Source organism: Dendropsophus ebraccatus, chromosome 13 (genome assembly GCF_027789765.1).
Source record: "Dendropsophus ebraccatus isolate aDenEbr1 chromosome 13, aDenEbr1.pat, whole genome shotgun sequence".
Lineage (NCBI taxonomy): Eukaryota > Metazoa > Chordata > Amphibia > Anura > Hylidae > Dendropsophus > Dendropsophus ebraccatus.
The window spans coordinates 66,884,961-66,911,550 of NC_091466.1; the positions used below are offsets into that span (position 1 = coordinate 66,884,961).

General features: G+C 46.4%; 1 protein-coding gene across 1 annotated transcript; it reads right to left on the bottom strand.

Annotated features, from left to right (window-relative positions):
• AMN (amnion associated transmembrane protein) lies at window positions 1–25,329 on the bottom strand. Its single transcript, XM_069950250.1, has 12 exons — window positions 25,249–25,329; window positions 20,675–20,796; window positions 19,568–19,612; window positions 10,368–10,452; window positions 9,624–9,859; window positions 4,502–4,639; window positions 4,286–4,394; window positions 2,254–2,336; window positions 1,525–1,711; window positions 824–995; window positions 611–734; window positions 1–168 (listed from the first exon to the last, which is right to left on the bottom strand). The coding sequence occupies exons 1-12, from the start codon at window positions 25,286–25,288 to the stop codon at window positions 70–72; spliced, it is 1,440 nt and encodes a 479-aa protein (XP_069806351.1). The 5' UTR covers window positions 25,289–25,329; the 3' UTR covers window positions 1–69.
• Between the last annotated feature and the right edge of the window lie 1,261 nt (window positions 25,330–26,590).

A 26,590-nucleotide genomic window follows, 5' to 3' on the forward strand; every position in this document is an offset into this window, starting at 1 on the left:
TTTAGATTTTACTTATTTTTTTTTTATTTACTTATTTACCTTTTTTAATTTTAACTTTTTTATTTTACCTTATACATCAAAACTGGAATCAAAAACAGGATTGATGAACTGAAATCCACTTCTCTGCAAGACAACGTCTTTCCCGTTTTCTCCATCCGTATCTGCAGCCTGTACAGAGGAGAACAATGGAGCTGTCATACTAAAACAGGCAGAGCTGTAAGCTGTCTAGTACACAGGTGTCCGACCTGAGGCTCTTCAGCTGTTGCCATCATGCTTGAGCTTCGGCTGTCCAGGCATGATGGGAGATGTAGTTCTGCAACAGCTGGAGAGAGACTGTGGACCAGTCAGTGTCTATAAAGATACATTGATAGGTTTGTGTATATAAGAAAAAGCTTACTGTTTCCATTAACCTATGCCAGAGCTGCACTCACTATTCTGCTGGACAGGATAGGTAACGTAGAATGGAGAGAACTAAAGGAGGTGTCAAGGTTTTAAAGGGGTCATCCAGTGCTACAAAAACATGGCCATGTTTTTGTAGCGCTGGATAACCCCTTTAAGGATTTTAGTATTCTAGTGGAATATTATGCTATCCAGTGCCCTGACATTTTACCTGGTTATTTTCTGGTGATGGCTCAAAAATCGGATTGTCAAATCCCCCGATATCTACAGGCGCAGTGTCCTCCACCATTGTAGCTCCATCACTCCAGAACTGCAAAAACTCTAGGTATCGGTGACTAAGAAGAAAAAGGATATTTTCCCATTTTACTAAGTCCAAGTAGCCTCTGTGTGTGTGTGCATGAGGAGGGGGCAGCACTGTCCTTACCTGCAGCTGTCCATTCTGTAGAGGAAATAGGTGACACCCATGACTGACAGCCCAAGAATAACGCCAATGACTATTCCAGAAATGGCCCCAGGGGACATGAGAGCTGTCTGGGGACTTGATACACCACCAGTGGCAAACTGCATCTCTGCCTTTATAATGCCGAAGGATGTTCCTGCGGCCGGAAAAAGAAGAAGAAAAATAGTGTCAGGTTGTGTGTGGAGTTCTATTGCAATATGACGCCAATGGAGGACAATGGAGTGGTGCAGTTTTCGCAAGAAGGATTTGAAGATGATCTGCAATACCACACACAACCTGTGGACAGGTGTGGCGTTGTTTTATGTTTGTTTTTCTCTGGAAGAAAGCAAATAATACGCATGACATGTCGGTGTCAGAGTGTTTAGCTGGGAGTGACAGGTGCTGCCGTGCGTCGTTTCTCTGACATTTGGGTGGTCCCATAGGCACTCATGCTTCTGGCAAAGGTTTTATTGGTTGGAGTCAAGAAGTCCCCCCAATGTTTTGACTTATTAACCTGTTACTCCTTAGTTGTTGCAAAACTACAGCTCCCATCATACCCTGACTTTCAACATGTGGAGAGCTACAGGTTTGTACATCATGCATGGTAGGAGTTGTAGTTTTGCAGCTGCAGATTATACAATCAAAATCTGAAAAAAAAAATATACAAACAATTCACTCATTTTTACCATGTGTATCAATATCAGCCAAGATGTCATAGCCAAGCTGCAGAGCATCACTTCCAATCAAGGCTCCTTCCTTTCCATCAATCAGAACAATCTGGATTTTCACTTCTTCTCCAAGGCGAATCACATTCAAGATGGACAAGGGGTGCGCCACTTTAGAAATTGCCAGTTTGACAGAAGAATATTTTTCCTGTATTTTAAGGTAAAAGAAATAAATAACTCTACATTCTTCCATGTCTTAGAAATGTATGGGGGTCAGAGCTTTAAAGGAGTTCAAATGAAATTCTGACTCTCTGCAGTCACCACTAGGGGGAGCTCACTGTATACAGATAGTTTGTGCTTAACTATAAAGCAGGATGCAGTAAGCTCCCCCTTGTGGTGGCTGGAGGCAGGCAGAATATTACCAGGGGATAAAAATGGTATCTAAAAATAAGTGAAAAAGTCAAGTTTAATTTCCCTGAAAGTGATTGCTCATTGTTCATTACTAGAAAAGGGATGTGGTGACTTATAGGATAGGAAGTAACCGACCGTCACCTGCAAGATAGGAGGCACTATGTATTTGGGGGGGGGGGGGGGGGGAGTCGACCACTGACATAGGTGACATTTGCCTAGCTATGCAGCTGAACTGAAGTGATGGAAGGGAGGGGGGTAACACTAGAGACCTAAGCAGATGTCTGGGAAAGCTAGGTGAATAATGGTGAAGGTGTAATAGTAGTAGAGTGTTTGCTGTACCAGACTGAGGAACGTGTGGAGGAGGCGGCTTCTGTACGTCTCCAGGCTGAACGCAGACGCGTAATCCAGGGAGATGAGGGCGCCTGGTGACAAAGAAAAGACGAGAACATTTTTGTGAGATTATTATAATTCCTGTATCACTATTTAATGGGAGCGATTCCTCTCCAGACACTACGGGTGAGGATAGTGTGGGTCACATTGCCTTCCCGTGTGGAGTCGGAGTTCTCTTTTTACATTCTGTGGCTTTTGTTAGTGATACACATTCTATATGATTTATCTTCCCTTCATCTGTAGGGTCTGCATGGGTTCTATCCTTTCCCCCCCCCCCCCATACACAGATACATCTTCAATATGATTCCCCCTTCACCCCACTGCAGTGTCCCCTGTGGCTTCTCTCCTCCCTCTGTACATTGATCCTGCAGTGTCCCCTGTGGCTTCTCTCCTCCCTCTGTACCCTGATCCTGCAGTGTCCCCTGTGGCTTCTCTCCTCCCTCTGTACATTGATCCTGCAGTGTCCCCTGTGGCTTCTCTCCTCCCTCTGTACCCTGATCCTGCAGTGTCCCCTGTGGCTTCTCTCCTCCCTCTGTACATTGATCCTGCAGTGTCCCCTGTGGCTTCTCTCCTCCCTCTGTACCCTGATCCTGCAGTGTCCCCTGTGGCTTCTCTCCTCCCTCTGTACCCTGATCCTGCAGTGTCCCCTGTGGCTTCTCTCCTCCCTCTGTACACTGATCCTGCAGTGTCCCCTGTGGCTTCTCTCCTCCCTCTGTACCCTGATCCTGCAGTGTGTTCTGTGGCTTCTCTCCTCCCTCTGTACCCTGATCCTGCAGTGTCCCCTGTGGTTTCTCTCCTCCCTCTGTACACTGATCCTGCAGTGTCCCCTGTGGCTTCTCTTCTCCCTCTGTACCCTGATCCTGCAGTGTCCCCTGTGGCTTCTCTCCTCCCTCTGTACCCTGATCCTGCAGTGTCCCCTGTGGCTTTTCTCCTCCCACTGTACCCTGATCCTGCAGTGTGTTCTGTGGCTTCTCTCCTCCCTCTGTACCCTGATCCTGCAGTGTCCCCTGTGGCTTCTCTCCTCCCTCTGTACCCTGATCCTGCAGTGTCCCCTGTGGTTTCTCTCCTCCCTCTGTACCCTGATCCTGCAGTGTCCCCTGTGGTTTCTCTCCTCCCTCTGTACCCTGATCCTGCAGTGTCCCCTGTAGCTTCTCTCCTCCCTCTGTACCCTGATCCTGCAGTGTCCCCTGTGGCTTCTCTCCTCCCTCTGTACCCTGATCCTGCAGTGTCCCCTGTGGCTTCTCTCCTCCCTCTGTACCCTGATCCTGCAGTGTCCCCTGTGGCTTCTCTCCTCCCTCTGTACCCTGATCCTGCAGTGTCCCCTGTGGCTTCTCTCCTCCCACTGTACCCTGATCCTGCAGTGTCCCCTGTGGCTTCTCTCCTCCCACTGTACCCTGATCCTGCAGTGTCCCCTGTAGCTTCTCTCCTCCCTCTGTACCCTGATCCTGCAGTGTCCCCTGTGGCTTCTCTCCTCCCTCTGTACCCTGATCCTGCAGTGTCCCCTGTGGCTTCTCTCCTCCCTCTGTACCCTGATCCTGCAGTGTCCCCTGTGGCTTCTCTCCTCCCTCTGTACCCTGATCCTGCAGTGTCCCCTGTGGCTTCTCTCCTCCCACTGTACCCTGATCCTGCAGTGTCCCCTGTGGCTTCCCTCCTCCCTCTGTACCCTGATCCTGCAGTGTCCCCTGTGGCTTCTCTCCTCCCTCTGTACCCTGATCCTGCAGTGTCCCCTGTGGCTTCTCTCCTCCCTCTGTACCCTGATACACAGTCAATAAGAAACCTTCTCTCTCCTGCATTCTGTACACCTGCTCAGCCCATGCTATTTTTTTCCCAGCTGCTATGTCTTCTAGAGAAATAACAGGGAGCCACCTACATAGAGGACTGCACAGACTGTGTAGCACCAAACTTGTAGGAAACAGATTTAGAATGTTTTATTTTGGGGCTGGTGTGTACTGGTGATGGGCAGTCACCTGCGTGCACCTACCACAGATACCACAGCAATGTCCTATAGGCCGCAGGGGATTGGCACAGGTCACCTCAGGACACTTGTTGTCGGTGTCCCGGAGAAGCACAGAGCAAATTTCTTGCAGCATCTACAAAGAAACCACAAACAAGAATTTATTATTTCATGTAGATAAACGCTCGAGCGGATTATGTGGTTTACACCAGTACAAGTTGTTCCATAGTGTAAATCAATCACCCCGTCATTGCCGCATAGGCAGCCTGTGCTGTCCTGGCATCTCAGGTTGGTAATCTGGGGATGGGCTGAGCCAGGGAACTGCAGCTTCCCAGTGGGCGACTGAAGATATTGGGAAAAGTCGTCATTGTTGGTGAATTTCTGTGGGATAAAAAGAAATGTGGGATAAAGAGGCAAACTATTTCTATAAAAAAAAAAAAAATTAAAGGGACCCTCCATTTTCAAATAGTATTAATGTAAAGTTGAATTCACTAGTTCTAAACCCTGTTTTTTTCCTTTCTATGAACTAGACTAGAGCAAGAATACAACCAGCTAGCTACTGATGTCACTCAGTGGTGTACAGCAAGTGGACAATGCTTTACACTGCAGCTCTGCTTGTTCTGTGTGGCTGCCGTGTATAGACACAATACTGAGCAGGAATTGACAATGTGTCTCAGTTAGGTGTTAGTAAGGAAAGAGTAATGTTCTGCAGACCTCTGGGGAGGTCAGAAAGTAATATTCTGCAACTTATGCAGGTTTACATACACCAGAGGTGGCGGAGCAATATTCTGCAGGTGTCTTTCAAGGTCTATAGTGTAATACTTTGAATACCACAAGAGTATGTCTAGAGGTAGAGGGATGTTCTGCATCACTGTATACTTTCTGCCCCAGAAGGCTTGAGAGGAGACTGTGTGCCAGGGGAGAGCTGCTGGGGAGTAGGTGACAGGTGAGATTAGGTGACAGGTGAGACAGGTGAGGCATAGAGGAGAGCCTAAATACTATGTGGTGGCACAGAGGAGAGCCTAAATACTATGTGGGGACACAGAGGAGAGCCTATATACTATGTGGTGGCACAGAGGAGAGCTTATATACTATGTGGTGGCACAGATGAGAGCCTAAATACTATGTGGAGGTACAGAAGAGAGCCTAAATACTATGTGGTGGCACAGAGGAGAGCTTATATACTATGTGGTGGCACAGAGAGGAGAGCCTAAATACTATGTGGTGGCACAGAGGGGAGAGCCTAAATACTATGTGGAGGCACAGAAGAGAGCCTATAAACTATGTGGTGGCACAGAGGAGAGCCTAAATACTATGTGGGGGCACAGAAGAGAACCTATATACTATGTGGTGGCACAGAAGAGAGCCTAAATACTATGTGGGGGCACAGAGGAGAGCTTATATACTATGTGGTGGCACAGAAGAGAGCCTAAATACTATGTGGGGGCACAGAGGAGAGCATAAATACTTTGTGAGGATAAAGGGGAACTACTATATGGGACCACAGAAGTGGCTAACTACTATATAGGGACATGATGTGGGTACTATTACTGTGTGGGGCATAAAATATGGGGAGTTGTATATAGGTAATGATGTTGCTTGAACAAGGAGCCTAAGATCTTTGTCTTGCAGATTCTGCAGAGATGATTCGCAGCTGGTCGAGGTCTTCGTGATGGCGGGGGCCAGATGGAGAAAAAAATGGAGAAGTGTGTACTGAACAACTCCAATCAGAGAAAACGCCACCAGTGATTGACACCTTCTGTAAGCCACTGGATGTAATTGCATTGTAATCACACAATATGACTTATATACCAGAACTCAGATAGAAGAATGCGATGTTCTGCAGATGTCTTCTGAGGTCAGTGATGTAGTAATCTGCAGAACATATTGGTTTGTCTGTAGCTGTAGGAGGGGGAAGGGTTAACGCTCTGCAACGGAGACTTCGTTATTGTATCAACATCAGAAAAGAAAGATCTTTAATTAAAGTCTGAAGAAAACGCCCAGAAACCTGAGAGGTGTTTGTGAAGTTTGGAGACGTGAGTCACCTGCGAGCGGCAGAGACAAGTCAGCGCAGGTGCCGTCTGTGCACAGATCAGGCTCTGCTGCAGGTGGACTGATGCTTAGGGTGGTATTACACGGAACGATTATCGTTTGAAAAATCGTTAAATCGTTCAGATTTGAACGATAATCATTTTGTGTAATAGCAGGCAAAGATTAAACGACCAAAGAGAAATCGTTGATCGTTTAATAGGATCCAGACCTATTTTTATCGTTTGATTGTTCGCTCATCGTTCGCACGTCGTTCGGTGGAATAAGAATTCACAGCTGAAACGTACGCAATAGCGACGACTAAACGACCGCAAGAACGATCATAAATAACGATCATCGTTTTGTGTACTTGTACGAACGATTTCGGGTCGTTTGCCTCAGCGGTCGTTTAAGATCGTTTATCGTTAGAAAATTGCTTGGTGTAATAGTACCCTTAGTGTCCTAGTGGGCGCCAACATCCATAACCAGGAAACTGCTTACTGGACAATTCCTTATACAAGGCTTTGGTGTCATAAGATCAGAGAGATCCAGTGATCTGCTACAACCCCACTCGCCCGCAGCAGTGGACTTCAACTAGAACAACTAGAGGTTGGAGGCTATAATGGGTGATTTGTCTATGGAAGCTCCACAATATAATCAAATCCCTTAAAGGGTTTATCCCAACATTAAAAGTAAACAGCTATGCACAGGAGATGATAGATGGAGATCTATCTACTGGCATTCACAACAATAGAAAGGAGGCAGCGGACAAGGTCGACCACTGTTCCATTTATTAGTTACCCTAATGCTGCGTTTACGCGGAACGATTATCGTGTGAATTCGCACGATAACGATCGAATTAGAACGTTAATCGTACGTGTAAACGCTGTGAATGATCAAGCGACGAGCGAGAAATCGTTCAGTTTCTCAAGTTTTCAAATCGTCGATCGCAAAGAAATCGCAGATCGTTCCGTGTAAACAGTCGTTCACCGATTTACCCTACGTGGGAGATAGGCTTAAGCGATCGCAAAATGATCGCAAAACGAATTTTCCGTAGGATATATATCGTACCGTCTAAACGCTGATCGTTATGAAAAACACATTGTTACTTCGACATCGTTAATCGTACGATCAGGCAAATTATCGTTCCGTGTAAACGTAGCATTAGATGGTGAATGGAGCACCGACTGAGCAGGGGCACCACCAATGCATTCACTCTGGAGACAACAGATCACTAATAGAGATGAGCGAACCTCGAGCATGCTGAAGTCGATCCGACCCCGAACTTTCGGCATTTGATTAGCGGTGGCTGCTGAAGTTGGATAAAGCCCTAAGGCTATGTAGAAAACATGGATATAGTCATTGGCTGTATCCATGTTTTCCAGACAACCTTAGAGCTTTATCCAAGTTCAGCAGCCACCGCTAATCAAATGCCGAACGTTCGGGTTAGGATGGACTCGAACCAGAACCCGGTTCACTCATCTCTAATCACGAAGGGTGTAGTATGATGATCTGCAGCAGTTGAGGTGTATTATAAGGTTCTGCAGCATCTGAGGTGTATTATGAGGTTCTGCAGCAGTTGAGGTGTGTATGGTGAAGTTCTGCAGCAGCTCAGATGTATCATGAGGTTCTGCAGCAGCTGAGGTGTAGTATGAGGTTCTGCGGCAGCTGAGGTGTATTATGAGGTTCTGCAGCAGCTGAGGTGTATTATGAGGTTCTGCGGCAGCTGAGGTGTAGTATGATGTTCTGCAGCAGCTGCGGTGTTGTATGAAGTTCTGCAGTAGCTGAGGTGTAGTATGAGGGTCTGCAGCAGCTGAGTTGTGTGTATTAGATATATACCCTGCTGGACTTCTTGTGACGTGTATTTTTTCGGAAATTTAGACTATAATTTCATGGAAGGTGTAAGAAATCTTGAAAGCGGGGGGTCCCAATGAAGTGATGGGTTGTGCATGCACTCCGCCACTTCATTCATTCTCTATGGAACTGTTTTGTAGGGTAGAGAGGACTTTTGGCCGGTGCCATATGTACAATACTCTGCAAATCATTTATATATTGTGAACTGTACAAAAAATAACAGCAAAACAGCCACGTCCGTCAGTGGCTGGTTGTGACCCCATCTAATAACTGATGCAAAGCATGTAAAACGCCACAAAGATATCAGATCGTCTCCAATCATAAACCCACCATGTTTCCCTGTAACCAGGTGCAGTTTATCACGGGGGATAAGAAGAATTAAACACCATTTGACTACTTGTTCCGAGAGGCATAACTGTAATATAGATGCAGAAAAAGACTTAACTAGCTACTATATGGGTGCACAGAGAGGCCTAAATACTGCTATGGGGGGGAAGTCAAAGGGGGAAATACAGATGTGGAGGATTACAATAGTGCATGAGTGAGGAGCCTAAACTGTTTGGCAGATTGTTTGGGGACAATATGTGGTTGGGAGAAGTCCTAATGATGGCCCAGGCCAGATGGAGAAGAAAAGGAATAGAAGACGTTCCTTGTGAGTCACTGGATATACCTGCACTGTAATGGCTTATATGGTGTGCAGAACCTGAATAGAGCTGGATCTACCTCCTCTATGGCCACTGTATGAGGTGATATTGTTCTTTGTACTGTGCATTTTAGTCAGTATGTGGTGGTAATATTTGTCCTTTTTGTAAACTGGTACAGTTGGCATTATTGGTCATAGTATACTGGATTTGGTTAGTAACAGAATGGTGGTAATATTTGGCCCCTGTATACTGTTTTTATTGGTAATATTGGTCTTGGTATATTGGATTTGGTAAGGGGGTCATATGTATGGTGATATTTGGTGTTTATATAGTGGTAAATGTTTTCTATGGGGCCTAGCCATTTCTAGTTACACCCATTCATGTGCCCCTGCTATGTTATATCCTTCATTTATTAGTTTATCAGCTTATGATAATACTACACAGGCCTATGAAATCTTTCGCTCCCTTGCTCCCCCTGCTGGCAGCTTTACAAGTAAAAGAGAACTCAATGCAAAACTGTTGTGTGCATTGTGTGTGTAGTCTAAGGGGCGAAGCATGATGTCCTAGTTTCAGGCTCGGCCTCATCAGACTTTCTCTGGAGTGTCCCTTAAACAAATGCATTATATGCAGATCTGTCCTGTTAGAGATCATCATCCTGCTGATTATATGTGGTACCCACAACCCATTACTCTATGAAAGAGTCCATGGCAAGATAAGGCTTTATGTCCTCAACCTCTCCATCAGAACTACAACACCGCAGGTAAGTATCAGAAACACCTAGGTCTGCATAGGAGCTGTATACACAAAACGGGGTGAGATATATAGATGTATGCTCTTACTTTTCCCAGCACAGAAATGCTCCGGAGCTGAACATCTGATCCCATCTCCTTGAAGTGAACCCGGAAAGAAGTGTCAGGAGAAAATATGACATCATCATAACGACAGGGGACGGATTCTGAATCCACCGCAAAGAGGAACCGGCCCGTGTCAAGGTCATCAGTAGACAAAGCGGAGCGCCACAGAGTGGGGTCCAACCATTCATGCCGATCCGCATCCTCAAAGTTTGTAAATTTCCCTAAATATAGAGAGACCTTGTATCAGATACTAAACCTATAGAATGAGACTGGCAGCGGCTAAGGTGTAGGATGAGGTTCTGCAGCAGCTGAGGTGTGTATAATGAGGTTCTGCAGCAGCTTAGGTGTATAATGAGGTTCTCCGGCACCTGAGTTGTGTATGAGGTTCTGCAGCAGCTGAGGTGTATTATGTTGAGGTTCTGCAGCAGCTGAGGTGTGTATGAGGTTCTGCAGCAGCTGAGGTCTGTATAAAGAGTTTCTGCTGCAGCTAAGATGTGTATGCTGAAGTTCTGCGGCAGCTTAGGTGTATATTGAGGTTCTGCAGCAGCTGCGGTGTGTGTTCTATAGAAGTTATGTAAGACTTGCGACATGTATTTTTCTTTTAATTTAAAGTATATTTTCCTTCACCCTGCTGTGTTGCACTGTTGGAGATGTCCACTAGGGGGCTCTAGAATATATCATATATCCATCATACAGCAATGTATCAAATTACAAGAGTCTTCCTCTCACCTTGACCGCACTCTGGATCCTCCCAGGAAGCAGCCAGAAAGCCGGCTCCATGTGACAGGATGAACTCTCCATCCAGGGGAAGGTACTAGAAACACAGAGCAGAAAGTTACACATCAATACTGAAATACTCGGTGCTGCTCACGGACCCTGCTGCTTTCAATATTTAATTCTATGTTTGTGACCCCCCCCCCCTATTCCCTGCCTCCTAAAGATTCTACGTTGCTTCAATGTGTGGATTATTATAACCGTAGATAAGTGTCTGTAAGACATTACCCATTCAGAGGTGCCCCAAGGTAGAGAGTCCCCACTCCGGAGGTGCCCCAAGATAGAGAGTCCCCACTCCGGAGGTGACCCAAGATAGAGAGTCCCCACTCCGGAGGTGACCCAAGATAGAGAGCCCCCACTCCGGAGGTGACCCAAGATAGAGAGCCCCCACTCCGGAGGTGCCCCAAGATAGAGAGCCCCCACTCCGGAGGTGCCCCAAGATAGAGAGTCCCCACTCCGGAGGTGCCCCAAGATAGAGAGTCCCCACTCCGGAGGTGCCCCAAGATAGAGAGTCCCCACTCCGGAGGTGCCCCAAGATAGAGAGTCCCCACTCCGGAGGTGCCCCAAGATAGAGAGCCACCACTCCAGAGGTGCCCAAAGATAGTAAGTGCCCACTCCTGAGGTGCCCCAAGATAGAAAGCGTCCATTACAGAGGTTTCCCACGATGGTGAGCCCCCACTCAAGGTGTGTCCCAATAGTGAGTGCCCTAAGATAGTAAGCCCACACTCCAGAGGTGCCCTAAAATAAAGAATGCCTACTCCAGAGGGGTCCCAAGATTGGGTGTGTCAGGGACATGCAGTGACTATCTTGGGGCTGGTCTGGAGTGGGCACTTACTATCTTGGGATGTATTGGCAGTGACTAAGATAGTGACTGCCCACACCTGATACACCCTAATATAATTTACCTTCATATAAGTAGTGCCCGCTCCCACTGCCCTGAGACTTCTTCCCATTTGGGTGACATTGTGGGTATGACCGGCAGCCATGAGTAATAACAATGTAACAATGTGACCCTGTCATTTACTGACTCCGCTGCCTATTCCTTGAACATGAGCCGCACTTCCTTACAGTTCCCCTCAATCCCCTCCCTCCCTCCGGCTCAGGGTTTTGTTTCTTTTTTTGGAATTTCCTTCTTCTTTTGGAGTTGAGCTCTCCCACCTCCCTGTTAGTAATGTCCATCCCTCAGTGACAGAGCAGATGCAGAGCGGTGGGGGGCTGACCCAGAACTTCACTGTAAAGAAACTTTCCCCCCAAATCCTAAACCACCTATGTATGTCAATCTGTCGCTGTCTGCTAACCTGTGATATTTTATGTTTTTCATAAAGCTGCCTTTTTGTAATTTACTCTGATTAAAAAAATCTCAAGTCTTCCAGTACTTATCAGCTGCTGCATGTCCTGAGGAAGTGGTGTATTCTTTCCAGTCTATAGAGTATGGAGAGGTTTTCTATGGGGATTTACTCCTGCTCTGGACAGTACCTGACATGGACAGAGGTGGCAACAGAGAGTGCTGTGTCAGACTGGAGAAAATACACCACTTCCTGCAGGACCTACAGCAGATTTATCTGGAAGAATGTAGAATTTTTTTTTTTTAGTAAATTAGAAATCTCTTGCACTTTCTGGTACTACTTTATTTGAATGATTTTTATTTTTTGGGGGTGAACAACACCTTTAATACAAGCACAAGCTCTTTTCCCAGGTCACTGCTTAAAGGGGTTGTTTACCCCAAGGAATCTCAGGAACTGTTCAGTGCAGTAGCAAATCCCTATAGAAAACTCTCCATGCTCTATAGACTGAAAACAATACACCACTTCCTCAGGACATGCAGCAGCTGATAAGTATGGGGAGACTTAAGATTTTTTAATCAAAGTAAATTATAAATCTCTGACACTTTATGGCTCCAATTGATTTGAAAGAAAAAAATTTTTTTGTTAACTACCCCTTTAACTTGGCATATTGGACATTCAGGATCTTGAGAAAGCTGAATGGTAAGAGCTTAATAGAAACTATGCCAGTATGGGCAGATAGATCTCTCCCTCAACCCAATCAGGCTGAGATTTATCAATCATGGATCAAAAATCCTAAACCAGACATTTCCACCCATTGACCAGTAGGTGGCGCAGTTCTCTGCTTCTTGAGCCGGTTTATCTAGAAGGAAATGCATCAATAAGCTCAAGTAACCGCTGCGGAAACTACCCAAGCTTTTTAATAAAGAAATTCCTTGACTGTAACCAAATCAGATGACACAAGGCCACCGAGCTCCTCACCGCACACCACCCGCCTCCTTCCTCCTTTCATTATTATTATTATAATTCTTCTTCTCCCAACTCCACTGCCAAAGGCTACAGAAGAAAAAAAAAAAAAAAAAAATTCCAACATTTCAAATGACAAATCAGAAATATTCCTGTGATCAGTGGTGAAAGGGCAGGAGAACAGTGTAACCAACTGCAAGACAGGGGGCGCTATCACTGCCAAAGAAAATCCAAGACAAGTGGAGCTTACAGCTTTAAATGAAGATGATACAAGTATGTCTAGTGCAGGGTCTGCGGGGGCGGAGCATGTCACAGGAGTACCAAATATAGGCTCATGGTGTCATGCTCCACCCCCAAGGAGCATACACTTAACAGAGCAGTGTGATAATAAGTGTTCTTTTAAGTATGTCAGATCAGACCAGCAGAATAGTGAGTGCAGCTCTGGAGTATACAGAATCTCCTGGTATCTTTGGTAGTAGGGGTCAATAAATATTATCGTGTGCCTCAGTTGTGTAAGGTTTGTTTGTTCTGGGTCTACCTCTCAACGGGCCAATAACACCTGTAAACGAGCACGATCGTTCCTTACTGGGCCTATTACTATTACCCGGCCTGATAATTGTTAAACAAGGTCTGAACTGAACTTATATATCAACGATCAGTCTTTTACTTTATTATCACCAATTCCAGTGATGATTGGGGGGGGGGGGGGGGTGTCTGTATTTACTAGTGTATTTATTTACTAGTGTATTTATTTACTAGTGTATTTATTTACTAGTACAAGAAGCAAGACCACATGGGGATTGTTATACAAGGATGTATGAGCTGCCCACCACAGGGCAGCTCTCTTATATAGAGTACATGTTAGTCCCTAACAAACAGGGACTTTGCACTGCTATTAGCAAGGAGCCAGCACAGGTGAGTACACCAGCCTAGCATTGGGTACTGAGCCTGGGTTTCTAACACCAGTCCCCAGCATTGGGCATCAACCAGAGAGTCCAATACATGATGCATTGGGTCCTGGACCCAGGTCTCTAAGCCAAGCCAGCAGGGACTGTATCTGGGAGCCGCAACTCCCAGATACATCAGGGAGACACAGCTCCCCCAACATCCCAACCAGCATTGGGTATTAACCCGGGTCGCTCACACCAAGCCAGTATTGAACCCAGAGAGGCCAACACCTCACCAGCACTGGGTATTGAACCTGTGACTGCAACACCACATCTGGGACTACCAGGTTCACAACCCCCTGAGCCAGCTCCTGCTCTGAGACCTCAGGGAAATAAGTCAGGGTCATGGTCAGAATAAAGGAATCACATTTCTAAAAAAGGACTAGACCAGGATTAGAACCTAAGAACCCTGTACTTGGCCAGGCCTGACACCTAACCCTCCAGGCCTGACACCTAACCCTCCAGGCCACAGCCACATCTGAATTCACTCCCTTAGCAGATGGCGGTCATGTATCTCTATAGTGATTCCACAATGTGGTGATGTCTGATGTCATGTAGTAACATGTATAGTTTGCTGGGCAGGCGGTGTGATAGCTCAGGGGCTATGTGATCTGCCTCTCCTGCTGGAGACCTGGGTTCAAATCTTATAGGGTTACTATAATCTTAGCTGAATCATCAGACTGTTACATTTTATTTGTATAAGGTATAGGACTCTATATCACAGTCCTGTCTAGTCCTTAGTGTTCCAAACCTTGAGCTTACACTATGGAGCCAAGAGGATTTGATCCAGGGTCCCCAGCACCCCAAGACCCAAGGCAGCTTCTTCACCATAGATGGTTTTGATGGAAAGAGTCTAATGACTCTTAGGTTGTGTTCAGACTTCAGTGTACAGGAGAGAAGAGGCAGCTGAGTGTCCTTGTAATCTGCACGGATCCTGTTACTATATGGAACATTTCCCTGTGTTGGTCCCAAGAACTAAGAAGAGCCAGCGACCTATGGGGATATCCAAGAACTATATACCTGTATACCAGGCTCCAGTGGAGCAGCTACCATGGAGAATGGCAATGTGATGGGGCCCCTGGGGGGAGGGGTTCAGCTCTAAGGTACATCCCCTGCTTAATATGTTGCTGTATACTGGCTGCCACTAGGAGGAGCTCCCCGCATACAGATTATACCTATCCCAGTGAGTGTAATACTTGTTATATACATATATGCAACATATACCCACTCCCCCTAGTTCTCACTCAGGAGTGGGCTCCTATGATGTCTCTGCTACATATGTCTCTCGAGGGGCCCTACATGTTGCGATAGGAATACCCCTTTAATATCTTGGTCACTAAGGTGTTAATATAGATTTGTGGGGTCAGTAAATTTGCTGACATTGGGCGGCCGTGTCTCACCTGTAATGAGGAACGCTGAGGATATAGAAGCATGAACCTTCCTCATTACCTCGCACGTACCGCCGACTCTGCCTGCAATCACCGACGGCTGCTGACACAAGCCGTACGTTTCCATGGCAACTCGTACCTTGAAAATTCATTTTTTTGTTACCATCCGGATCAGCAGCGAGAGCAACACAAAAAGGGGGAGACATCACTCAGCGCACAGTGCTTCATGGGAGGAGATGGCGGATTACTCCGACATGTAGTCCTATAGCATCAGTAACATGACAGGTGCAGGGCAGGGGTCCCCAACACTACAACTCCCATCATACAATGACAGGCGCAGGGCAGGGGCTCTTCCGGTGTTGCGCAGTAAGTTGCTGTTTTGCAAGGCATGATGGGAGTTGTAGTTTTGCAGCAGCTGGAGATTGCTTAGAGTAGGGATGGGAAACTTTTGGCCCTCCAGCTGTTGCAAAACTACAACTCCCATCATGCCTGGACAGCCTTCGGCCGTCCAGGCATGATGGGAATTGTAGTTTTACAACAGCTGGAGGGCCAAAGGTTTCCCATCCCTGGCTTAGAGTTAGGGTCCTATTTCACGGGCCGATAGGGGCCCAATCAACTATGTAAACGAGCGCCGATCTGCTAGATCGGCGCTCGTTTATTGGGCCTATTCCACGGCCCGATGATCGTTGAGCGAGGGCTGCAGGGACATCGTTACCGATGTCCTTGCAGCCCTTGCACCATACATTACCTGGCAGGGCTTCTCCGGTCCGTCTTCCTCCCCGCGTCCCGCGGCGCATTAGCAGCTCCGGAGCGGCCTGACTGAGCTGTCAGACTGCTCAGCCAATCACTGGCCGCGGCGGTCCTGGCCTGTGCAGTCTGACTGCTCAGTCAGGCTGCTCCGGAGCTGCTGATGCGCCGCGGGATGCAGGGAGGAAGACGGACCGGAGAAGTCGTCCTGCCAGGTAATGTATGCTGCACTTCTCAAATCGTCGGTCGCCGCCACTCACCGCTATTCCACCGTAGCGAATAGCGGTGGGGGACCGATGATTTTAGGTCTGGCCCTAAATAAACGATCAGCCCATGACACGATCATCGGCTGATCCTTCTCTTTATTCCACTGAGCAATAATCGGCCGAATCGGGCCGATTATCACTCCCGTGGAATAGGCCCCTTACACACAGTCTGACCAGAAGGATGAGTGGCCCAGAGGGTAATGTGAGAGTAAGAGAGGGGTCTGTGAGGCAGCGTCCTGTCATCAGGGGGACGATCAGATAGAGGAAACAGCTACAGTATAATATTCTCCATTTCTCCATAGCCCGGTCTGCTTCCCCTATCTGGGAAATTCCCGGCCTAGCGAGGAAATACTCAGGTAAAAAAGACGCGGAGAGCGGCGGACTCTCAGGTGATCAGTGATCGATCAGGGAAGATTGGAACATTTAGATATCATCTTCCTGAACTCTCCCAAAATGACGTCATCCGGGGTGAGAAAGGGGAAAAACACCCAGTTATTGCTTCTTGTTTTACTGTAAGAGACTGTAAGAGTCATCTCAAAGAACAGATTTCATAGTTTGTAACATTTGTAACATTTAAAGGGGAACTCTGGAGATTTTTTTTTTTTTCAAATCAACTGATGTCAGAAAGTTATATAGATTTGGAAATGACTTCTTTTTTAAAAATCTCCAGTCTTCCAGTACTTATCAACTGCTGTATGTCCTGCAGGAAGTGGTGCATTCTTTCCAGTCTGACACAGTGCTCTCTGCTGCCACCTCTGTGCATATCAGTAACTGTCCAGAGCAGCAGCAAATCCCCATAAAAAACCCTTGTTCCTGACATGGACAGAGGTGGCAGCTGAGAGCACTGTGTCACACTGAAAGAATACACCACTGCCTACAGGACATACAGCAGCTGATAAGTTTTGGAATAAGTAGAAGTAATTTACAAACTTTATATAACTTTTTGGTACCAGTTAATTTGATTTTTTCTCTAGAGTACCCCTTTAAGCCCTGGGTTGCTGCACTGCAGGGCTATGGTGCTTGGCAATGGTGGTAGCTGACAGAATGATTGGTTTCTCGTCCGTCAGCTAATAGATGGCTATGGCTGTGCTGATAGGAAGACCAGAGCGATGTGGGCACCCATGGGAAGGAAGCCTGGGGGGGAGGGGGGTGTACTTACATCCACAACCCCCACAGCAAGCAGAGGTCCTGAAGATGGTGAGGAAAAGAGACACAAAGTTTATCAAAAAGTTTTCATGACACATGTACCAGGGGAGGATATTGAGTATTGGGGGTCTCTATATGAGCACTGGTACAGGGCCAGTGATGGGGGTCTCTATATGAGCACTGGTCGGGTACAGGAATGGGGGTCTCTATATAAGCACTGGTACAGGGCCAGTGATGGGGGTCTCTATATGAGCACTGGTCGGGTACAGGGATGGGAGTCTCTATACGAGCACTGGTCGGATACAGGGATGGGGGTCTCTATGAGCACTGGTCGGGTACAGGGATGGGGGTCTCTATACAAGCACTGGTACAGGGCCAGGGATGGGGGTCTCTATATGAGCACTGGTCGGGTACAGGGATGGGGGTCTCTATATGGGCACTGGTACAGGGACAGGGATGGGGGTCTCTATATGAGCACTGGTACAGGGCCAGGGATGGGGGTCTCTATATGAGCACTGGTACAGGGCCAGGGATGGGGGTCTCTATATAAGCACTGGTACAGGGCCAGGGATGGGGGTCTCTATATGAGCACTGGTACAGGGCCAGGGATGGGGGTCTCTATATAAGCACTGGTACAGGGCCAGGGATGGGGGTCTCTATATGAGCACTGGTACAGGGCCAGGGATGGGGGTCTCTATATGAGCACTGGTACAGGGCCAGGGATGGGGGTCTCTATATGAGCACTGGTACAGGGCCAGGGATGGGGGTCATCCATAGCCCCTGACATTGATGTCTTTCTTTCATTTCAGGCTTTGGTTCCTTGTTTTTCACTTTTGCGGAGGGATTTTCCACTTTTGGGAGTTCATCACCTCTTTGTTCCTGTTGTTTCGCCTCCCCCAGCGTGATACATGGAACAGCAGAGGGTTTTATCTCCAATCCCAAGTACTGAAGAATCTTAGGGAAATCCCTGCGAGGGGGAAGCAGGAAAACCAGAGCATTCTTTGTGGGCTCCGATGGATCTTCAATGAACCCCCCCCCCTTTCTGTAAAGTTAATAAAGTTTCATCATCCTGAGTCGGCGGAGCCATCCATGAATAGTGCGGACAAATACATTACGTATACTGAGGGGGGAGAAATGAGGCCAAAAACCTTCTGTAATAGAAGCAGATAGATGTAGCAGAGCTGGAAAGGTTATGCTCCCCCATGCTCTACACTGCAGCCATCCTCCCCCATGCTCTACACTGCAGCCATCCTCCCCTATGCTCTACACTGCAGCCATCCTCCCCCATGCTCTACACTGCAGCCATCCTCCCCCATGCTCTACATTGCAGCCTTCTTCCCCCATCTCTACACTGCAGCCATCATCCCCCTTGTCCTACACTGCAGCCATCCTCCCCCATGCTCTACACTGCAGCACTCCTCCCCCATGCTCTACACTGCAGCCATCCTCCCCCATGCTCTACACTGCAGCCATCCTCCCCCATGCTCTACACTGCAGCCATCCTCGCCCATGCTCTACACTGCAGCCATCCTCGCCCATGCTCTACACTGCAGCCATCCTCCCCCATGCTCTACACTGCAGCCATCCTCCCCCATGCTCTACACTGCAGCCATCCTCCCCCATGCTCTACACTGCAGCCTTCTTTCCCCATCTCTACACTGCAGCCATCCTCCCCCATGCTCTACACTGCAGCCATCCCCCCCCATCTACACTGCAGCCATCATCCCCCATGCTCTACACTGCAGCCATCATCCCCCATGCTCTACACTGCAGCCATCATCCCCCATGCTCTACACTGCAGCCATCCTCCTCCTTGCTCTACACTGCAGCCATCCCCCCCATGCTCTACACTGCAGCCATCCTCCTCCTTGCCCTACACTGCCCCCATCCTACCCCATTCTCTACATATAAACTTTAGGCTACCTACCACCCAGCTTTCTCATAAACAGATACTTTGCTATTGTTTCTAGGGACCCTGAAATACAAACCTGCCCTCTATAGTCAGGGGCCAGATGTGCACAGTGACAATAGACTAACCTGACATTCAGGCCTCTTAGAAAGACGATAGGAGTTGTAGTAACAGACATATTGGACCTGACCCAAATTAACCAACCTCATCTCCACCAGGCTTTATCTGCTTGATCAGATTGGTAGGCTTTCTTACAAAAACAGCACTACCCCTGCCCACAGATTGTGTGTGTGTGCTAATGCAGGTCAGCTCTACTGAGATCAAAATGACTGAGCTGCATTACCACATGCTGCCCGTGGACAGGGGTGGCGCTATTTTTGGATAAAAGCAGCCATGTTTTTCTAACCCTGTGCAACTATTTTAAAGGGGATTGTGGATTTATAATCTCGAGGACCATAGAACGGATTATATGACAAGATACTTGTAATATCAAGACTTCTTACCAGATCGGTCAGGGGGTGGGACGACTGTACAAAGATGGAGACTCTCTGTAGAGACAGAACACATGACATATTATACATAATAGATACGAGAAATCCCTACCCAAGCCCCCCCTTCCCCCACTGCCTGGGGGGGGGGACTTCTTTCCTGGCAGCGAAGTGTTCAGACATTTCCATTTTTAGGTACCAACGTTAAAATGAAACTAAATACGAGAGGGGCGCGTAGTTAAATGAGGGCAGAGGAAATCCACCGGAGATTACACCAGGGACTATTCGTGGAAGCTTGTGGGTAACATTGTGTGGCTGTCATTAAAAGAACACGGAGGCTAATGTACAGAAACAGCGCCACCACTGTCCACAGGTTGTGTGTGGTATTGCAACTCAGCTCCATTTACTGCAATGTAATGGTTTATTCACATCACAATTACGTCAAAATCAGGTGGTAACATATTTGTGCACCAACTGGTATGGACCCCATTTACTTCTATGACCCGACCGGGACATAGAAGTAAATGGGGTCCTTGCACAGATATGGCGGCACTTGATTTTGGCACATTGGTGATGTGAATGCAGCCTGAGATGCAATACTAGGCACAACCTGTGTAGAACTGTGGCGCTGTTTCCGAATCTCAGAAACTCCCTTTAACAACATGGGTGTCCTGCAGCTGGACCCTCCGCAGACATGTGGTACCCCAATTACCTATAACCTGCCATATAACAGAGTAAAATGGGAATTACAGCACCCACTGGGATTTTCTGCAGCTTTCTAATCTTGTGCAGTGAAGCAGTTGCCTTTTCAAAAATTAAAAACTGGAATCTGATTGGTTGCTATGGGCAACCAAAGATCTCCTCCTTGGGCCCTCCATTATCAAAATGGTCTTCATTGTCCCTAGCAACCAATCACAGCGCAGCTTTCATTTTACTAAGCAGTATTAAGAAAAGAAAGCTGAGCTGTCATTGGTTGCTAGGGGCAACAAGGACAGTTCTTAGGCCGTTTTGAAGCCTTAATACTAATAAATGTCAACGGATCTGTTGACGGATCTGTGAATTTGACCGGACGTTTCTATTTTGTACCGTGAAAGCGCGTTATGGTTTCCGCCATTGATATACCTTATCTCTCGGGAACACGGCTTTATCCTGGGCGCAGGGAACCCTCCGCTCTATCCAGTTGGAGGCGTTCTCATAGTTTGTATTAGGGATCCAGCGCTTGTACAAGGCTTCAGACGCTGCAACTGTGAAATTATACCAATAAATCAAAACTATGGCCATACTATCTGCACTATGTGGATAGCCAGATTCACACCAACTAAACTACTTTATCACTTTTAACATAATGGCTGATTCTATTCCACCGGACGATTATCGCTTGCATAATCGTTAACGATTAACGATCTCAAACGACCGCTATTGCGAAAGACCTGAAAACATTCACTCATTTCCATGGAACGATTATCATTACTTATGATCGTAATTGCGATAGTTTTTCTTCACTTTTTATTCGCTATTGCGTTCGTATCTATTGCGAACGACCGAACGATGTCTTATTCAATGCGAACGATTTGCGAACGTTTTGCGAATGAGCAACAATAAAAATAGGTCCAGGTCTTAAGGCCCTATTCCACGAAACGATTATCGTTCGTTTTCGGACGATATCGACCGCTACGGACGATAATCGTTTCGTGGAATAGAGTGCAACGATCAGCCGACATCGTTCATGTCGGCTGATCGTTGCAGTCGCTTGTTTTCCAACATGTTGAAAAACAAGCGACTGATATAGCAGCGATCTGCTGCCGTCGCTCCGTTGAATAGGAGCATCGTCAGCAGACGCTGCTATATCCTATGGCCCCCCCGCAGCTCCCCGCCGTCCCCTCCCGCACTCACCCGCTCGCTGCAGCCGCGTTGAATAGCGGCGGCAGCGAGCGGCGAACGAGGAGCAAACGAGCGCTGACAGCGCTCGTTTGCTCCTCCAACGACCCGTGGAATACGGGCTTTATAAAGCAATCAACGATTTCTCGTTCGGTCGTTAATCGTTAACTGCATTTCAACCGAACGATTATCGTTTAGATTCGAACGATTTAACGATAATCTGAACGATAATCGTCTGGTGGAATAGGACCCTAAACTGGCCCATACATGATAGCTGGACACCAAACACTATGCCTTCAGACACAAAGACACAAGCAAGTGCCGATCAGCGTTTGCATTGCCTTCCAAAGTTATGGTTAGAGTCCATTCACACTACGGAATGAGCGCCGAAATTCCGTGTGGAACACCTGCCCGCGTAGTCGGTCAATTCTTTGAGAGGAGAGGTGCGGACAGTGGAGGTGCACGAGGCCTCCCATTCAAACACATAGCAGGCAGGATTCAGTGCCGGTTCCGCTCAGAATTTCTACGCTGATTCCATAGTGTAACCAGACCCTTATTTATGTGGCCAGGACGCCCGAACAGTCACTGTATCGTTTATACAGCCATTTAAATTATTAGCGATCAGCCATGCTTACCAAATTTACACAAGGAGATGTGTAAATGTGACTGCATTTTTCCGTTTCTCGGTTGATCGCTGACACGCGCTGACTATCGTCCGAAGCAGTGTTTCTAGCAACCCTCCTTGCCGGTAATCTGCCCATGTAAAAGGCCCAAAGGCCAACTCTTGTCTAAGTGTCAGATGGGCATACCCCGGGTCCACCAGTCTGATTTGGCAGATAATCTCTGTGTGTAATAGGGTAAATTGGTGCCATATTGTGCCAAAACACCATACAAGACCGGCATGGTAGCACCATACAGTGAGACGATACCAATATATACAATTCCTACTAACCCTATGGATAGTGTAGTGGAGGCCCAGGGGTAAGTACACCCTGACTTGTCCCTCTTTGTCACCACTGCAGACCCCGTGCCCAGCAGCGGTCAGCCCGGGGACATCCCAGGGACATGTTAGAACTCCGTTTTCTCTCTAGAAGTTTCATTGTGTGTCTCACTTTCCTTCTCAACTTGTATTTCTTTCTTTCTGGGTCTCACTATTACAGTATAATCCAGATAACATCCAGTCATTATAGAACTCAATATATATGAGAAATAATGAGATTAAAGACAAAAAATCCCTGCGTATAATTCCCCTGGTGTCACTGCATCAGTATAGATGGAGTCGTCATTACCAGCGGTATCACTGTGGTTTTCACTCACCAGTCCTGAGGGAACACAGATAAAAGACACTGGGTCTGTAGTTTCACATGTACAAAACCCCCTATAGAGACATGGGGGGCTTAAAGTGACTGTACCACCAGGCCCAGGCTGAAGCACTTGAGGCAGCCGACCCACCCTAAGTGGGAGGAAACCCTAGCCCCTCTATGATAGGTTTCCATTGATTCTAATGGAGTCACGTCATGGAGGGGCTGGGGTTTCTTCCCACTAAGGGTGGGTCGGCTGCCTCAAGTGCTTCAGCCTGGGCCTGGTGGTACAGTCACTTTAAGCCGTGACCTATAAACTTCTCCAGAACCAAACGGTTCCTCTTACAGAACGGCGACTCTTAGGCTCCGTTCCCACTGAGCAAAGGTAGCGGAATTCCGCGACGGAATTGTCCGCCGCGGAATGCCGTTAGCCTCCCGCTCATAATGGGACTCTATGGGAGGCGCGCGCTCCTGCCCTGTCCGCGCTGAAGAATGAACATGTTCATTCTTCAGCGCGTACAGAGCAGCAGCGCGCGCCTCCCATAGACTCCCATTATGAGCGGGAGGCTAACGGCATTCCGCGGCGGACAATTCCGTCGCGGAATTCCGCTAGCTTTGCTCAGTGGGAACGGGGCCTAATAACATAAAAAATGTTCACCCGAAAATCAACATCACAAGCTGATTCACCATTAGGATCAATGCTCTGGGATTTAAAGGGGAACGCCCAATTTCTGATTTGTAGCTATAATGCTGTGAAGTACATGTAGGGATGCAATCTGTGCCAAACTAGAGGATGTGATCACAGACAGACAACCCCTTTAAGAGGCTGAATGATGACATAAATTGTAATTTGGAATCTGTAACCCCAGTGGCCCCACTGCACAATCACTAGATCCTGCACCCCCTTGCTTTGATCAGCTCTCGGCTACACATCACTTACCATGGATTCCAGATGGTCAATGATTTTTAGACTTGTCAGAATGGAGCTATTATCCAGGGAACAATCATTTGCTAATCCAAAAACAGGTATACCTTATAGACAGGGCAGCCTGAGTTGGTCTCAAGAACTCTCGTCAGGTCTGAATGCTGGCTAAGAGACTTCTGTCTTTTCTATAGGGAAACATGCAATATCACGGCAATGCAACTATTTACCACCAACCTTCAAGAGTTATCCAGCATTAGAAAAACATGGCCACCTTCTTCCAGAGACAGCACCACTCTTGTCTCCAGTTCAGGTGTGATTTACAATTAAGCTCCATTCACTTCAATAGAACCGAATTGCAAAACCTGCACAGAAGCAGTTCCCCGCAGAGACAGATCATGACTCAGCCCGACCAATACTGAGCTCACATGGTTATTATGTACCTAGAAGGTATTTATCCCCATACAGTCCTCTCTCTGACTACAGCCTTAAAATATGCAAGTAAAAAAAAAAAAAACTTTTGTCACATATTTGCTACATTTTTAGTTTTTCAATTATTATTTTTTAAATGAACTCATTTTCTTCTATATGTAGAAGACAGGAATCTATTTCAGGGACGCGCTCATGGTTTCTGCAGTTATTTCGTCTCTATTTTCGAACTGATCACATCTCAATACTTCCTGTTGTCTATTTTTACACGTTAATATTTTACTAAATTTAGTCCCCAGTTTCAAGAAAAAGGAAAACGTTTTGAGATCGTTGAACGAACATTCTGCAAATTTTTACCAAACAATCTAGAAATCTCCGGTCCCAGCTGCTCCGTTGTGTAATCTTTACCTAATAACAAGTGTCATGTTTTACCTTTCACAATCATTTTTGTATTATTATTATTATTTCGTTTCTTTTCAAAATAAAGAAATTTGATCATTAAAAAAAAAAAAAAAAAAAAAATTTATATCCTGTCTTAATTCTGAAATTATATTTATTAATCAAGCACCTCAGAATATCAGGATTACAAACTTGACGGCAAAGAAAACATTACAATTAAAGGGAGAAAAAAAAAATCTGCATTGTACAACACGGAAACCTTTTCCTGGAATGTGTCCTGGCAGATAACGAGGGTTCCATCGGATTTTCTGTTATATTTTTGTAGAGCGACTATTTTTAGTTTAATCTACTTTCTGTGTATTTAAATTTTTGAGAATGTTACCATATTTTGTAAAGGAAAATTGTCAGTGTTTTGAATATCTGCTATAACCTTAAAGGGGTTATCCAGCGCTACAAAAACATGGCCACTTTTCCCCCCTCTCTTGTCTCCAAATTTTATGGCGTTTCAAACTCAGTCCCATTGAAGTAAATGGAGCTTAATTGTAAACCACACCTGACCTGGAGACAAGAGTAGGGGGGAAAAGTGGTTATGTTTTTGTAGCGCTGGACAACCCCTTTAAGGTTATAGCTGTCATGTCAATCAGTTTGATCTTTGGTGAGCGAAGTGTTGAGATTCTGATGATCACTGAAAGATTGGGGCCGGATCAGCTGCGATCAGCTCCCTGTACTATTACAATATAATATAGGTTAGTAAAATCCATACTTACTGAGTGACAGAAGCGACAGCAGGATCTGCACTGTATCCATTTTCCCAGGAGATGACTTGGGAGTGATCCCTGCACCTTGACCGGAGTCGCATCATGTGATCAGCAGAAAGGAGTCAAGAATTCTGCACCCTCAGCAAAAGAAACCTTCACTGCAGTGTTTTTTCTACAACCTCTTTTAAAAGAATTTTGACTTTTTTTTCCCCTCCCAAAATTATTTTTTCCATTACTATTAGGCGATGTTCATATCATGGGGCCATAGAATTATGATAGACTAATATATAATATAACTGGTTGGGGTGCAGCAAATTGAACCCCCACCAACCTTTTTCTATGTCCTCAATGGAAAAACAGGCCAGCAATGTGCAGTCATTCATCCTATTTAGGGTACAAACACACACGTATACGCAGCGTATTTACTGCTGCGATACGCAGCAAATACGCAGCAGATTAGATCTAAGTAACTGAACACTGCACAAAATCTGCACCATCAAATCTGCTGCAGATCGGCTGCGTATTTGCTGCGTATCTGCTGCGTATACGGTGTGTTTGTACCGGCTTAAAGTAAATGTACCACTAGGTACATCGCTTTTTTTTTTTTTTTTTAACATAAATAGATCAGCACTGGCGCGGGGATGCTTGTGCCGTGGTCCTCTTTTTGAACCACGGCCAAATCCCTACGCACAGCGCCGGTCTATTCCCAAGCACTGACCGGGCATGAAGCACTGGAGGCGGGCGGGCCGCCCCCCCGGCGATCTGCCCTCCCTATTAGAATCAATGCCAGGCCGGTGCTTGGGAATAAACGTCGCTGTGCGCAGGAACCTAGCTGAGGTGGGAAAAAAGGACTGCGACACCAGCGCCGGTCTATTCATGTAAAAAAAAAATATATATATATATATGTTCTAGTGGTACATTCGCTTTTTAATTGAATGTGTGCCCTATTTTTATTTTGCTAAGGCTACGTTTTTACAATCCGTTTCTTTGCAAAAAGAAAAACAAATGAGAAAAACTGATGCATTTGTGTGCATCTGTTCTTCCATTATATTAAAAAAAAAAGAGAATCAAAACAGATCTAAGTTTTTGCGAAAAACGGATGAAAAAAAAAAAAGGATTGTAAAAACGTAGTGTGAACCAAACCTAACACTGCACACTCTTTTTTTCTAAACCGGCTTCTACTTAATAATTTTTTTTTGTACATTATTATTTTAATCTACTTCTAGCCATTTTTTTTTACATTACTATGAGGGCAGCCATCTTGCCTTGGCTGTCTTTAACAGCACTTAGTGACTTGCTTTACAGCAAGCCCCATGAACATAGACATCAATAGACAGGGCCAGTCCAGATC

Excerpts from the sequence above, each read along its gene's own strand:
- AMN (XM_069950250.1), bottom strand. The coding sequence starts at position 25,288 with ATGGATACAGTGCAGATCCTGCTGTCGCTTCTGTCACTCA. Across the intron at positions 20,797-25,248 it reads GCTGTCGCTTCTGTCACTCA|TTGCAGCGTCTGAAGCCTTG; the intron begins GTAAGTATGGAT and ends ATAATTTCACAG. Across the intron at positions 996-1,524 it reads GGCTGATATTGATACACATG|GAACATCCTTCGGCATTATA; the intron begins GTAAAAATGAGT and ends TTCCGGCCGCAG.